The sequence below is a fragment of the Oncorhynchus keta genome, chromosome 7 (genome assembly GCF_023373465.1).
Source record: "Oncorhynchus keta strain PuntledgeMale-10-30-2019 chromosome 7, Oket_V2, whole genome shotgun sequence".
NCBI classification, from domain to species: Eukaryota; Metazoa; Chordata; class Actinopteri; order Salmoniformes; family Salmonidae; genus Oncorhynchus; species Oncorhynchus keta.
The window spans coordinates 13,194,790-13,209,362 of record NC_068427.1 but is presented as its reverse complement, the minus strand read 5'-3'; the positions used below and the strand labels follow the sequence as shown (position 1 = coordinate 13,209,362).

The window sequence follows — 14,573 nt, the reverse complement described above, 5'->3', positions numbered from 1 at the left end:
TATCACAGCAGAGCAACAGTGTGGTGTTGGATTTATAGGCAATCTCCTCTAATGCGTGTTCTCTCTTGTCCTGGATACAGGAATAAATGAATGCACCAACCCCTCTATGCACCACTGTGACCACAACTGCACTGACACACCCACCAGCTTCATCTGCACCTGTCGCCCCGGCTACCGCCTCATGTCCGACAACAAGACCTGCGACGACGTCAACGAGTGTGCGGAGACGCCGAGCGTGTGTGGTCAGGTGTGTGAGAACACGGTGGGCTCCTACATGTGTAAATGTGCCCCCGGGTTCCTGCGGGAACCGGACGGCCACAGCTGTCGTCAGAACAGCAACATTACGCCCTACCTCATCTTCAGTAACCGCTACTATCTTCGTAACCTGTCCACGGACGGAGAGGCCTACTCCCTCATCCTGCAGGGCCTGACAAGCGTGGTGGCCATGGACTTTGACCGCGTGGACAAGAGGTTCTATTGGATTGATGTGAGTCGCAGGGTGATTGAGCGGATGTTCTATAACGGCAGTAACAGGGAAGTGGTGGTGAACGGGGTGCTCCATGGAGAGGGCCTGGCGGTCGACTGGGTGGCCAGGAAACTCTACTGGGCGGACAGTTTCCTGGACTGTCTCAAAGTGTCCGAACTGGACGGACGCTTTGTGAAGAAACTGGCTGAACACTGTGTGGACGCCAATAACACCTACTGCTTTGAAAACCCCAGGGCGCTCGTTCTCCATCCTAAATATGGGTGAGTAAATCTAATCACTAACCATTACAAAATGAGGAATGGCTCATTTATTCTTGATTCATTCGATAAGCCAATAATCTCAATCCATTTGATCCCTGTCAGATATGTCTACTGGACAGATTGGGGGGACAAAGCCTTCATAGGCCGTGTTGGAATGGACGGCACCAACAAGACCGCAATCATCACCACTAAGATCGAGTGGCCCAATGGGGTCACTATCGACTACAGCAATGACAAGCTCTACTGGTCGGATGCCCATCTCAACTACATTGAGTAAGACCCTGCTTCATATTGCCATGCAGTCTTGCTTTGTTCCCGAAATGCCTAAAGGCCTCCTGTAATCCTACTCCTCTTCTCCTCAGGTTCTCAGACCTGGAGGGACATCACAGACACACCGTGTATGACGGGATACTGCCCCATCCGTTTGCCCTGACTGTGTTTGAGGAGACTGTGTACTGGACTGACTGGAACACCCGTACAGTGGAGAAAGGCAACAAATACGACGGATCCGGCCGCCAGTCTCTGGTCAACACCACACACAGACCCTTCGACATCCACGTGTGCCATCCCTATAGGCAGCCCATAGGTCAGTCTCAGTCTAGGAGACAGTAATCTGAGTCTCCTCTTCTCCTGGATCAACATCCATTCCTTCACACTCAGATTGCTATCACTTCATTATCCTGACGTTTCCTGCCTGTTAGATCCATTCAAGTGTTTACACATTGACACAATGCCGGGCCTGTGTTTGCCCAGCTGCATTGAATGCCTGACTGATTCCCTGACCCCCTCTCTCCCCCCCAGTGACCAACCCCTGTGCAGTGAACAATGGAGGCTGCTCCCACCTGTGTCTGCTCCGCGAAGGGGGGCGGGGTCACACCTGTGAATGCCCCGACCACTTCCTGACTTTACAGCTTGGGGGGGTGGCTCGCTGCCTGCCCATGTGCACCAGCACCCAGTACAGATGTGCGGATAATGAGCGGTGAGTGGGAGTTCACCTCAGAGTTCTACTGCGATACACACATTCTCTTTGTTTTATACAATTGTGGCATTGGTGAGCCCTGAACAGTATTGCCCTTCCTCCCCTCCACAGCTGCATCCCCATCTGGTGGAAGTGTGACGGCCAGAGGGACTGCAGAGACGGCTCTGATGAGCCCTCCACCTGCCCCAGTCGCCACTGCCAACTAGGCCAGTTCCAGTGCAACGATGGAAACTGCACCAGCCCCCACTTCCTGTGCAACAGCAACCAGGACTGCCATGATGGCTCTGATGAAGATCCTGTGCTGTGTGGTGGGTGGCATTTAGCTCTGTAATTTCTGTTTTCAGAGAACACATGAAACAGTCTTTGTAATTGTTTGATAACATTGTTATTCCAATTGTTGATTTCCCATGAGTTGTGATCTTTGTCGTTAAATACCAGGGATGGATTCATGTACTTCAGTAGAGTGTTTCAACTGAATTGACTGTTTGTCTGTTCAGCCAATCATCAGTGCGAGACACACCAGTGGCAGTGCACCAGTAAGAGGTGCATCCCAGAGGCGTGGCAGTGTGACGGGGAGGACGACTGTGGCGACGGCTCTGATGAGGAGCCCACTCACTGCTCCAGCAGGACCTGCCGGCCGGGACAGTCCAAGTGCCGTAACGGACGCTGCATCCCCCAGAACTGGATGTGTGACGTGGACGACGACTGTGGCGACAACTCCGACGAGCCTCTGGAAGAGTGCAGTGAGTGACGCGCACAACACAGAGAATCACGTGGTGAAATCCGGTTAACTATAGGGATTGGGTGGGATTGCTACAGTGAGCCTATTGAGATCTGTTCATCCTAAACTGTGGAAAATCACAATTGATAGCCGTTTGCTGCCGCCAGATATGATTGAAAGACTTCGTCTTTGTTATTGACTTCCCTGACGTGGTCTTTTCACAGTGGGGCCGTCTTATCGCTGTGACAACCACACCCAGTTTGACTGCAGGACCAACTACCGCTGTGTGCCACTGTGGTCTGTGTGCAACGGTCACAACGACTGCAGGGACAACAGTGATGAGCAGGGCTGCGGTGAGTCCACAGAAACACCAGCGTCTTGACATAAATCGACCAATGGTGCAAACCCACCGTGCTGAATAAAAGAGCCTTTGTGTGAGGTAACAATGTGTGTTGAGAGTGAATGAAGGGTTGTTAGCGGGAACATTACATAGTGTGACAGCAGGAGGTAGTGATGGAGAGGTACTCACCGCCTGCTCTATTCACCTCCCCGTGAGAGAACGCTCTGGATTTATGGCCTGTGTGTGTGTGAGAGAGTGTGCGTGTGTCTGCGTGCGCATGTGTAATGGGGCAAGGTTCACACTGCGCTCTTTGTGCTGCGCCCCGATCCACACAGCAGCAGCCCTGGCCCTCCCGTCTCTTATCAGAGGCCCTCACTCCATTAGTGCCATCCCCGCGCTAGAGGGGAGATCCGTGCTAATCTCTGTTAGAGAATGCAGCCAGCGGCCGGGCCAGGTGAAGAGCAAGGAGGGCCTGGATCCACTATCTTTCAAACCTCCGGCGCTGTGTGGTAGAGACAGCGCAGCTCTGCTCTCCTCCTCTCCTGTCCTCTCCTATAGACCTGGCATAGCTCAGAGCTCACCCACTTCAGACATGCTGCCCTCCCCTCTGCATGATGAGCTCTGCTTTAATTAAAAAACCAGAGGGCACCTCTCAGTTCAGCACTGTGGTCTAGTAGTTATCATCGACACTATATTAAATAGTAGGAGGCACAGTGTTGAAGAATTTCTCATTAGTCTGACAGTGTCTTGTAGTACCAACAGTTGGTTGTAGCTGTAACATCATAACAATCTTGTAATTTGGTCGAAAGAGGAGAAGTAACATCGCTGTAATGAACCATTGATTTTTCAGCAAGTAAAAAAATCAACCATATGTGTTTGCGCCAGTGCAATGTTTGGCCGAAAAACATTAAAGATAAAACTAAAGGATAAGAACAATAAGAAGGATAAGAATGATGAGAGGGATAATAAGGAGAAGAATGGTAAGAACAATAAGAATGATAAGAACGATAAGAATGATGAGAAGGATAATAAGGATAAGAATGGTAAGAACAATAAGAAGGATTAGCTGAAGTGTAAATGTGTCGTCTTTTGTTTGTGTCGTCTTTTGTTTCTTATCTCATATCCATGTGTGTGTTTCAGAGGAGGTGACCTGTGACCCTCTGGGGGACTTCCGCTGTGACAACCACCAGTGTGTCCCTCTGCGCTGGAGGTGTGACGGGGACAACGACTGTGGGGACAGCTCGGATGAGCGTGCCTGCAGTGAGTTCTACAGTACATCTAACCACCATTAACTATCTAGTACTGTATCTACACCGAACAAAAAATATAAACGCAACATGTAAAGTGTTGGTCCCATGTTTCATGAGCTGAAAACAAAGATCCCAGAAATGTTCCATACTTACAAAAAGCTTATTGCTCTAATAGTTGTGCACAAATTGGTTTACATCCCTGTTAGTGAACATTTATTCTTTGCCAAGATAATCCTTCCACCTGCATGTGTGGCATATCAAGTAGCTGGTTAAACAGCATGATTGTAACGGCTCTCGTCGAAAGGAGTGGACCAAAGTGCAGCGTGGAAAGTGTTCATGATATTTTATTTTCAAAAAACACACACAAAAAAGAAGTTTTCACCGAAGTGAAAATGACAGTGCACAGTTCTGTCAGGTACAGATACTAAACAGAAAACAAGATCCCACAAAACCCAACAGGAAAATTACAACTTATATATGACCCCAATCAGAGACAACGATAGACAGCTGCCTCTGATTGGGAACCACACATGGCCAAAAAACGAAGAAATAGAAGACATAGACGTTCCCACCCGAGTCACACCCTGACCTAACCAAACAAAGAGAATGATAAGGATCTCTAAGGTCAGGGCGTGACAATGATCATTATACAGGTACACCTTGTGCAGGGGACAGTAAAAGGCCACTCTAAAATGTGCAGTTTTGTCACCAAGACAATGCCACAAATGTCTCAAGTTTTGAGGGAGCATGCAATTGGCATGCAGACTGCAGGAATGTCCAACTGAGAATTGAATGTTAATTTCTCTACCATAAGCCACCTCCAATGCCATTTTAGAGAATTTGGCCGTACTTTCCTACCGACCGCACAACAGCACACCACGTGTATGGCGTCATATGGGCGAGCGGTTTGCTGATGTCAACATTGTGAACAGAGTGCCCCATGGTGTTGGTGGGGTTATGGTATGGGCAGGCATAAGCTATGGACAACGAACACAATTGCATTTTATCGATGGCAATTTGAATGCACAGAAATACTGTGACAAGATCCTGAGGCCCATTGTAAAGTCCAATTTCTTTTAAGGTACAGTAACTGACCAACAGATGTATATCTGAATTCCCAGTCATGGGAAATCCATAGGTTAGGGCCTAATGAATTTATTTCAATTAACTTATTTCCTCATATGAACTGTAACTCAGTCGAATCTTTGAAATGTGTATGTTGCGTTTATATTTTTTCTTCAGTATACTTAACACCTGAACCTTAGATTGCCTGGCTGGCTCGCATTGGGACCTCTACACTGAGCCTTCATGGGCTGGTTGCACAAGTTGAGCATAACTAGGTCGTAACTCTATCTCGTCCTTTTAAGCCCAACCTTTTAAAGTCCAACTGGTGCAACCGGCCCTATGTGGCTGCTTAGCAGTTATGGGCTAACTCAGACAACTGGATACTTATATAGTCCTGGTTTTGGTGAGTCTCTGAGCAATTCTAATGGGGTATTCCATTGTAGCTCAGACACAGTGAGTCACCCAGATGAAATAGGGGTGTTGATGGCAAAGAATGGACCTGTTAAGATAACAAAGTGCTCTTGCAAAAGACAACACTCCTGTCTTCGAAGCAGTGTTATGTGGGGCGGGCTTATCAGCTGCTCGCGAAACAGCTTGTCCTCAGCATGTCAGACGGAGGGGAGTGAGGGAGTCGGCCACCTCGGCTCTGGAGAATTTAAACAAGTCTGAGAACATGCCGGCTAATGAGGATAATATCTATGCTTCAATGAACAACTAATGTCTCGCGGAAAATCACTGTGTTGTATGATGAAATTTGCTCTGGTGTTTTTTTGCTGCCACTCCCCTTGTAGCTGTAGGGGTTATGCGTAGTGAGAGAACACCTCCAGTGAATTCCATCGTGAACTCAGCACAGAAAAATGACTGACATGATTGGTCGGGGTCTTTGAGATCATTTGATAATGTACAAAACAAGTCACAGCTTTTGCAATAACCCAATTGAGGGAATAGAACTACAGTATTTATCAATATAGTGTCTGGTTTGTATGGAAAATAGCAAACAATCACAGAATAATGTAGTAATACTGGGACACCCTCTGTCAGCTGTGTCTACATCGTGTTTGTTTGGACTGTGGCAATGACGACTAATTTAGTATTCTCGTGTGCGGTGATAATTCTTTAGTTCCCCTCTCTGTGTCCCCCCCCCAGGCCCGCGTGTGTGCTCCGAGAGCGAGTTTCGCTGCGATAATCTGCACTGCATTCCCGACCGCTGGGTCTGTGACCATGACAACGACTGTGAGGACAACTCGGATGAAAGGGACTGTGGTGAGTGGAGGCTCTTTGTTTTGCCGCTGGCTTGGCTTATTCATGTGTGAGGGAATACAGCGCTAAGCAAAGAGGCACTAAAACTTCACCTTTTTGAGGAACGGGATACACAGAAAGGACCACCCGGACGAATTGACTTTGCATAATGAAAGACATGACATTCCTTCTTCCGTTGCCAATTATACTGGTCAGATTGTGAATTCAAGTCCATTCTAGATGTTTATTTATAGTAGTCATGAACACAAGGTCAGAATCTGAGATACATCAGTACTTGGCATGACTGTAAATGAGTGATATTAGTGCCAACTGAAATAGAATTTGTATTCCAAAAGTGAATTTGAATTCGAATGGGTTCATTAATACCTATTAATTATGAGTTGTGCTGACATGGCTGTGCTGCAGAGCTGCGGATCTGTCACATGGGCTACTTCCAGTGTGGCAGTGGCCACTGCATCGCCGACCGCTTCAAATGTGACGGCAACGCCGACTGCATGGACTACACTGATGAGATATCATGTCGTAAGTGTTAGATATTATCATCGATGTGTCTATGGACTGATGTCAAATACAACGCTCCCAGTGAGCAAAACTGGATAAAAAAGACATCATTTCAACGGCAAAACTCGTCTTTTCAACCAGTTTTACTCACTGGGCTCCTATCTCTTCAGATGAACAAAACACATTGTGTCCAGAACAATCATTATGTTACTACAGCACCCTCTACAGTTATCTAAATTAAAGTTACAACTGTGAATTTGATTTGTAATGGTCCATTTATCTTTCATTTGCAGCAACCCGTTATCCCAATGGCACTTTTTGCCCACCGTTCCTATTTGAGTGTAGGAACCATGTGTGTGTGCAGCCCTACTGGAAATGTGACGGAGACAACGACTGTGGAGACAATTCAGATGAGGAGCTCCATCTCTGCTGTAAGGCCAATGCACCTTCAATGATTACACTTTCCTTTAAATGGTTACCCTGTCCTTTAAATGATTACACTGTTCCTTTAAATGGTTACCCTGTCCTTTAAATGGTTACCCTGTCCTTTAAATGGTTACCCTGTCCTTTAAATGGTTACACTGTCCTTTAAATGATTACACTGTCCTTTAAATGGTTACCCTGTCCTTTAAATGGTTACCCTATCCTTTAAATGGTTACCCTGTCCTTTAAATGGTTACCCTGTCCTTTAAATGGTTACCCTGTCCTTTAAATGGTTACACTGTCCTTTAAATGGTTACCCTGTCCTTTAAATGGTTACCCTGTCCTTTAAATGGTTACACTGTCCTTTAAATGGTTACCCTGTCCTTTAAATGGTTACCCTGTCCTTTAAATGGTTACCCTGTCCTTTAAATGGTTACACTGTCCTTTAAATGGTTACCCTGTCCTTTAAATGGTTACCCTGTCCTTTAAATGGTTACCTTACCCTGTCCTTTAAATGGTTACCCTGTCCTTTAAATGGTTACCCTGTCCTTTAAATGGTTACACTGTCCTTTAAATGGTTACCCTGTCCTTTAAATGGTTACACTGTCCTTTAAATGGTTACACTGTCCTTTAAATGGTTACCCTGTCCTTTAAATGATTACACTGTTCCTTTAAATGGTTACACTGTTCCTTTAAATGGTTACACTGTCCTTTAAATGGTTACCCTGTCCTTTAAATGGTTACACTGTCCTTTAAATGGTTACACTGTTACTTTAATTGTTACGCTGTTTCTTAAATGGTCGCACTGTTCCTTAACCCTCACTTCTTGAAAAAAAAAATTTTTGAAACAATTATTTTCCCTTAAATTCCTATTACTGACAAATCAAATTAGAAATTCCGATCTTTAATTTAATCTTTATGTTTATTTTGGAAATTACAGAGCTCTACCAGGCGGTTGAGAAGTCAAAATAAGTTCATACCCGCAATGCCATATTAGAATGTCAATTTGCATAGCATTTTTACTCATCTCAACATTATTACCAAATGCACTTTAGGTCTGGTTCAATGGCTTTTATAGGTTGGTAAATTGGTAATTGTGTATGTCCAAACATGAGTATCCAATTACATTGTAATGAATGCTTTTTCAGGTGGTGTGTATTGCAATTTCTGTCAAAATGTTTTTCTTAATATTCTTCCACCATGTTTCCCACTTGTTCGGACTACATTTTGAGTTAATATATGACAAAGTGCAGTTTTTATTACTATTATAGGTATTAATTTATAGGCGACCTTACGTCTGAGTATTGATTAATTGACCCCATGGGTCATGAAATGTAGTTTAACCAATTTATATAGCCTAATATATAGTGTGTTGTCAACAATTCAATTATATTTTTCACCATAATAAGTATATATAAATATATATATTTTTTTTAATATACCCTATTCTGAGTCCACCATACTTTTTACTGACATATCAACCGCCTGGTTGAGCAAAATAATTGTTTACTAAATTCCTGCTAATCAGGCCTTTTTTACATTTTAACTATTTATTTTAATATTCCTGCTTAATTCTATAGCTAGAGGACTCCTGATATCTCCAGGAGTGATAAGTATAATTGTTGTCTTAATCTGTTGTCATCTAGTACTGTCTTTTTGCTCGCTAAGGCCATCTACTTTAAGTGCTGTCTGTCTTAACTAACACTCTCACTTGACTTTCCCCCCTTATTAGCTCTGACTTTGCTGATAGCTACTTTATAGAGGACAAATCTACTTACTATGACTTTGGTATGTGGTTGTCCCACCTAGCTATCTTAAGATGAATGAAGGAGGGCTGGGGGAGTTGACCAATCAAGTTCAATTAAAGATTTGTTTTATTTCCAAATCCATTGTCAAAACATGCTCTACCAGCCGGTTGAGAATAGGGTTAAATAGTTACACTGTTCCTTAAAGAGTCACACTGTCCCTTAAATTGTTACATTGTTGAATGTGATGGTCTTTATTCTTTGACAGTGAGAAATGACATTGAGTTCTGGTCATGTCTCCCTAGTGGACATCCCGTGTGACGCGCCCTTCCGTTTCCGCTGTGACAACAACCGGTGCATCTACAGCCATGAGCTCTGCAACTCTGTGGACGACTGTGGGGACGGCACTGACGAAAAAGAGGAGCACTGTAAGTACACGCCAATCACAAGTTACAGTAGTGTTATGTAGGGCAGGTTTCCCAGACACTGATTATTAAGCCTAGTCCTGGACTAAAAAGCATACTCAATGAAGAATCTCCATTGAAAAAGCTTTTTAGTCCAAAATTAGGCTTAATTTGTGTCCAGGAAACCGGCCTATATTGTCCCGTCTCCGTGGGAGTTTGGAGTAAATGTAGCTCATCATTTAGGGCTCCCGAGTGGCGCAGCGGTCTACCGCACTGCATCTCAGTGCTAGAGGCATCACTACAGACCCTGGTTCGATCCCGGGCTGTATCACAACCAGCCGTGATCGGGAGTTCCATTGGGCGGCGCATAATTCAACCGGCGTCGTCCGGGTTAGGGTAGAGTTTGGCCGGGGTAGGCCGTCATAGTAAAATAAGAATATGTTCTTTACTGACTTGCCTGGTTAAATAAAACATCATTATGTAATAATACCAAAATTGATTGTCCAATTTGTGTCAATGTCTTTTACTCTCTAAAATGATTGACATCTTAACATGAGGATTGACATCTTGACATGTTGTGTTTGTCACAGGCCAGACCCCCACACATGGGCCATGTTCAGCGGATGAGTACAAATGCAGTAATGGCCAGTGCATCCCACTGCAGTATGCCTGTGACGACTATGATGACTGTGGAGACCATTCTGACGAGCTGGGCTGCAGTGAGTAACCCACCCAACTCACTTACCACAGTCTTCACTCTACATCTCAATCATCACAAACCTTTATTTTATGCTAAGCCATATGGCTGTTTGTATAATACTTAAGTGAAAGTAAACGTCGACCCTCATAATGTGACACGTGTACGTGCTCTGCCCAGATGTTGGCAGTGGGCGCTCCTGCAGTGACAACATCTGTGAGCATAACTGCACAGATCTGACAGACGGAGGCTTCCTCTGCTCCTGCAAGCCTGGATACAAACCCAGACAGACAGATAGGAACACATGTGAAGGTACAGGAAGCAGCAGCACCACCTGAGTGTACAGTCGTGGCCAAAAGTTTTGAGAATGACACAAATATTAATTTCCACAAAGTTTGCTGCTTCAGTGTCTTTAGATATTTTTTGTCAGATGTTACTATGGAATACTTGAGTATAATTACAAGCATTTCATAAGTGTCAAAGGCTTTTATTGATTACATGAAGTTGATGCAAAGAGTCAATATTTGCAGTGTTGACCCTTCTTTTTCAAGACCTCTGCAATCCGCCCTGGCATGCTGTCAATTAACTTCTGGGCCACATCCTGACTGATGGCAGCCCATTCTTGCATAATCAATGCTTGGAGTTTGTTAGAATTTGTGGGTTTTTGTTTGTCCACCCGCATCTTGAGGATTGACCACAAGTTCTCAACGGGATTAAAGTCTGAGGAGTTTCCTGGCCATGGACCCCAAAAATTGATGTTTTGTTCCCCGAGCCACTTAGTTATCACTTTTGCCTTATGTCAAGGTGCTCCATCTTGCTGGAAAAGGCATTGTTCGTCACCAAACTGTTCCTGGATGGTTGGAAGAAGTTGCTCTCTGAGGATGTGTTGGTACCATTCTTTATTCATGGCTGTGTTCTTAGTTAAAATTGTGAGTGAGCCCGCTCCCTTGGCTGAGAAGCAACCCCACACATGAATGGTCTCAGGATGCTTTACTGTTGGCATGACACAGGACTGATGGTAGCGCTCACCTTGTCTTCTCCGGACAAGGTTTTTTACCAGATGCCCCAAACAATCGGAAAGGGGATTTATTAGGGAAAATTACTTTACCCCAGTCCTCAGCAGTCCAATCCCTGTACCTTTTGCAGGATATCAGTCTGTCCCTGATGTTTTTCCGAGAGAGAAGTGGCTTCTTTGCTGCCCTTCTTGACACCAAGCCATCTTCCAAAAGTCTTCGCCTCTCTGTGCTTGCAGATGCACTCACACCTGCCTGCTGCCATTCCTGAGCAAGCTCTGTACTGGTGGTACCCCGATCCCGCAGCTGAATCAACTTTAGGAGACGGTCCTGGCACTTGCTGGACTTTCTTGGGCGCCCTGAAGCCTTCTTCACAACAATTGAACCACTCTCCTTGAAGTTCTTGATGATCTGATAAATGGTTGATTTAGGTGCAATCTTACTGGCAGCAATATCCTTGCCTGTGAAGCCCTTTTTGTGCCAAGCAATGATGATGGCATGTGTTTCCTTGCAGGTAACCATGTTTGACAGAGGAAGAACAATGATTCCAAGCACCATCTTCCTTTTGAAGCTTCCAGGCTGTTATTCAAATTCAATCAGCATGACAGAGTGATCTCCAGCCTTGTCCTCGTCAACACTCACACCTGTGTTCATGAGAGAATCACTGACATGATGTCAGCTGGTCCTTTTGTGGCAGGGATGAAATGCAGTGGACATGTTTTTGGGGGATTCAGTTCATTTGCATGGCAAAGAGGGACTTTGCAATTAATTGCAATTCATCTGATCACTCTTCATAACATTCCGGAGTATATGCAAATTGCCATCATACCACCTGAGACAGCAGACTTTGTGAAAATGAATATTTGTGTCATTCTTAAAACTTTTGGCCACGACTGTAGAAGAAAACACCACTCTATAACAACATCACAATCTTTGATGATCTGTTCCTTCCTCTTCTTACGCTATTAGTAATCTTTTGGTCTTTTCTCTGTGTTTTTCCTGTTTTTTTGTGTTTGTGATCAGACGTGAACGAGTGTGAGGTCTACGGGACATGTCCACAGGAGTGTCAGAACTCCAAGGGCAGTTACGAGTGCTTCTGTGCCCAGGGCTTCCGCTCAGTCAGCGAGCAGCATGGCATGAAGTGTGCTGCTGAGGGTAAGAGCTTAGCTGGACAAGACATTTTGTCTGCATCCTAAATGCACCCTATTCCCTTTTGTAGTGCACTCCTTTTGACCCGGGCCGATACAGATGTAGGATCTTCATTTGAGCCAGTTTGCTACAGCAGGGAAGATGGTGCCATTTGGGACGCAACCTCTGTCTCCGATCTGTTCGTCCTGATTGTTCAGGAAGTTACCATATTCTCCATTCTCCATTTCAGGATACCCACCAGTGCTGCTTCTGCCCGACAATGTGCGGATTCGTTGCTTCAACCTGTCCTCAGAGCAGTATTCAGACTACGTGGACAACATGGAGCACATCCAGGCTCTGGATTACCAGTGGGATCCAGAGGGCATCGGACTCAGTAAGACCTTCAGCTCAACTAGTTAACTAGGCAGTTCTCTTGGGCTTATGTAAAGAGCACTATGGGAGTGATACAGTGACTGGGGAGGTTTTAATGTTTACTCCACTTCATTAGGAACCAAACAGAAGCAAATGGGTCAAAACAGGGAGGGACTATCTGAACTTGTTAAATGAGAAACACCTGTTTGCATTTTCCATTGCAAACATTTTGCTATGATGTGTGCTTATGAATATGACCCTGTTGTGCTTTTAGGTATTGTGTACTGGACAGTTCTGGGCCGAGGCTCTCAGTTTGGCTCTATCAAGCGGGCCTACATGACCACTTTCAATGACAACGGCAATAACCCAGTGAAGGAGTTGGATCTGAACCTGAGATACATTGCCAACCCTGATGGCATCGCTGTGGACTGGATCGGAGGGTACAAGACCTCACTCATTGCTTACTATTTTCGTTTTTTGAAAATACCTTTTGGGTTGAATACAATCTAACATCTTCCTTCTGTTTCTCAGCCACATTTACTGGACAGACGCAGGGACCAATCGAATTGAAGTGGCAAAGTTAGATGGTCGCTACAGGAAGTGGTTGATCCATAATGACCTGGACCAGCCAGCTGCTATTGTTGTCAACCCAGCACTCGGGTACGGAAGTGATCAACTACAGGCTTTCTGTTTGTTCCAAAGAAGAATGAGTGTGTGTGTGTGTGCGTGTGTGTGTGTGTGTGTGTGTGTGTGTGTGTGTGTGTGTGTGTGTGTGTGTGTGTGTGTGTGTGTGTGTGTGTGTGTGTGTGTGTGTGTGTGTGTGTGTGTGTGTGTGTGTGTGTGTGTGTGTGTGTGTGTGTGTGTGTGTGTGTGTGTCAGTGTTCACCATAAGCTAATACACTGGATCCTCTCAGCTATAACAGCAATGTCGAGTGATCGACAGTGTATAGATTTCAAAGTAGTCAAAAACATTAGTTAACAGGGACTGTTTTATGTGTCTGTGCATTCCCTAGACTCATGTACTGGACAGACTGGGGAAGGAGACCCAGGATTGAGTCTGCTTGGATGGACGGACAGCATAGGCAGGTTCTGTTGGATGAGGACCTGGGCTGGCCCACTGGACTGGCTCTGGACTACCTGAATGGAGACAGGATCTACTGGTGTGACTCCAAAGAGAACATCATAGAGTCCATGAAGCCGGACGGCACCGAGAGGAAGATCATCATGTCTGGAGGTCCGAACCCACTGAGACCTTTCTTAGATGTTGCTAACATCGTGATGTTATAGTCTTTGTAAAATCTACATTATTAACTCCCTTAAAAGTGACTGATTAAATCAGACCACATGTCCAGGACAAAGTCTCTCTTGTAAAAGAGGTATTCTGACCTCAATGGGACTTCAATAGACTAGGTCTTATGGAACTATGGCTAATTGAGTATGGTCATTTTCTGCTTCAGATATTGGTAATCCCTACAGCCTGGATGTCTTTGAGGGCCATGTGTACTGGACAACCAAGGAGCGGGGTGAAGTCTGGAAGACGGATAAGTTTGGGAAGGGGGACAAAGTGAAGGTGCTGACCATCAACCCCTGGCTGACTCAAGTCCGCATCTACCAGGAGCACAGACACAACCGTTCAGGTTAGAGTTTTTCAAGTCTAAACATACACACTGTAGTTTTCTCCTGTCTGGTGAGTGTAAGGTAGTCACTGATCTCTTCCCCCTATCAGTACCCAACCCCTGTAAGAACATGTGCAGTCACCTGTGTCTGCTGCGGCCTGGAGGCTACACCTGCACCTGCCCTCAAGGCTCCTCCCTGGTTGGCTTCAACCCCAACGAATGTGACGCAGGTATGGTCATTAAATCACATCACCTCCCTGCCATGTTGGCTGCACCATCATTTATTGTTGAAATCATACTCCATGCAGGCAT

General features: G+C 45.2%; 1 protein-coding gene across 5 annotated transcripts in view; it reads left to right on the top strand.

Moving 5' to 3' along the window:
• The window catches only part of lrp2a (low density lipoprotein receptor-related protein 2a), a 69,056-nt gene that overhangs the window by 48,121 nt on the left and 6,362 nt on the right, over positions 1–14,573 (top strand). For all 5 annotated transcript variants that reach the window (XM_052522001.1, XM_052522000.1, XM_052521999.1 and 2 more), the window contains 21 exons: positions 81–747; positions 850–1,020; positions 1,110–1,333; positions 1,549–1,726; positions 1,838–2,034; positions 2,224–2,469; positions 2,672–2,800; positions 3,928–4,047; positions 6,249–6,365; positions 6,768–6,884; positions 7,157–7,294; positions 9,337–9,459; positions 10,026–10,154; positions 10,313–10,444; positions 12,169–12,300; positions 12,524–12,667; positions 12,920–13,085; positions 13,177–13,305; positions 13,659–13,879; positions 14,103–14,282; positions 14,372–14,491. In XM_052522001.1, the coding sequence (XP_052377961.1) occupies positions 81–747; positions 850–1,020; positions 1,110–1,333; positions 1,549–1,726; positions 1,838–2,034; positions 2,224–2,469; positions 2,672–2,800; positions 3,928–4,047; positions 6,249–6,365; positions 6,768–6,884; positions 7,157–7,294; positions 9,337–9,459; positions 10,026–10,154; positions 10,313–10,444; positions 12,169–12,300; positions 12,524–12,667; positions 12,920–13,085; positions 13,177–13,305; positions 13,659–13,879; positions 14,103–14,282; positions 14,372–14,491 (3,780 nt within the window). The remainder of the gene's footprint in view (positions 1–80; positions 748–849; positions 1,021–1,109; positions 1,334–1,548; positions 1,727–1,837; positions 2,035–2,223; positions 2,470–2,671; positions 2,801–3,927; positions 4,048–6,248; positions 6,366–6,767; positions 6,885–7,156; positions 7,295–9,336; positions 9,460–10,025; positions 10,155–10,312; positions 10,445–12,168; positions 12,301–12,523; positions 12,668–12,919; positions 13,086–13,176; positions 13,306–13,658; positions 13,880–14,102; positions 14,283–14,371; positions 14,492–14,573) is intronic.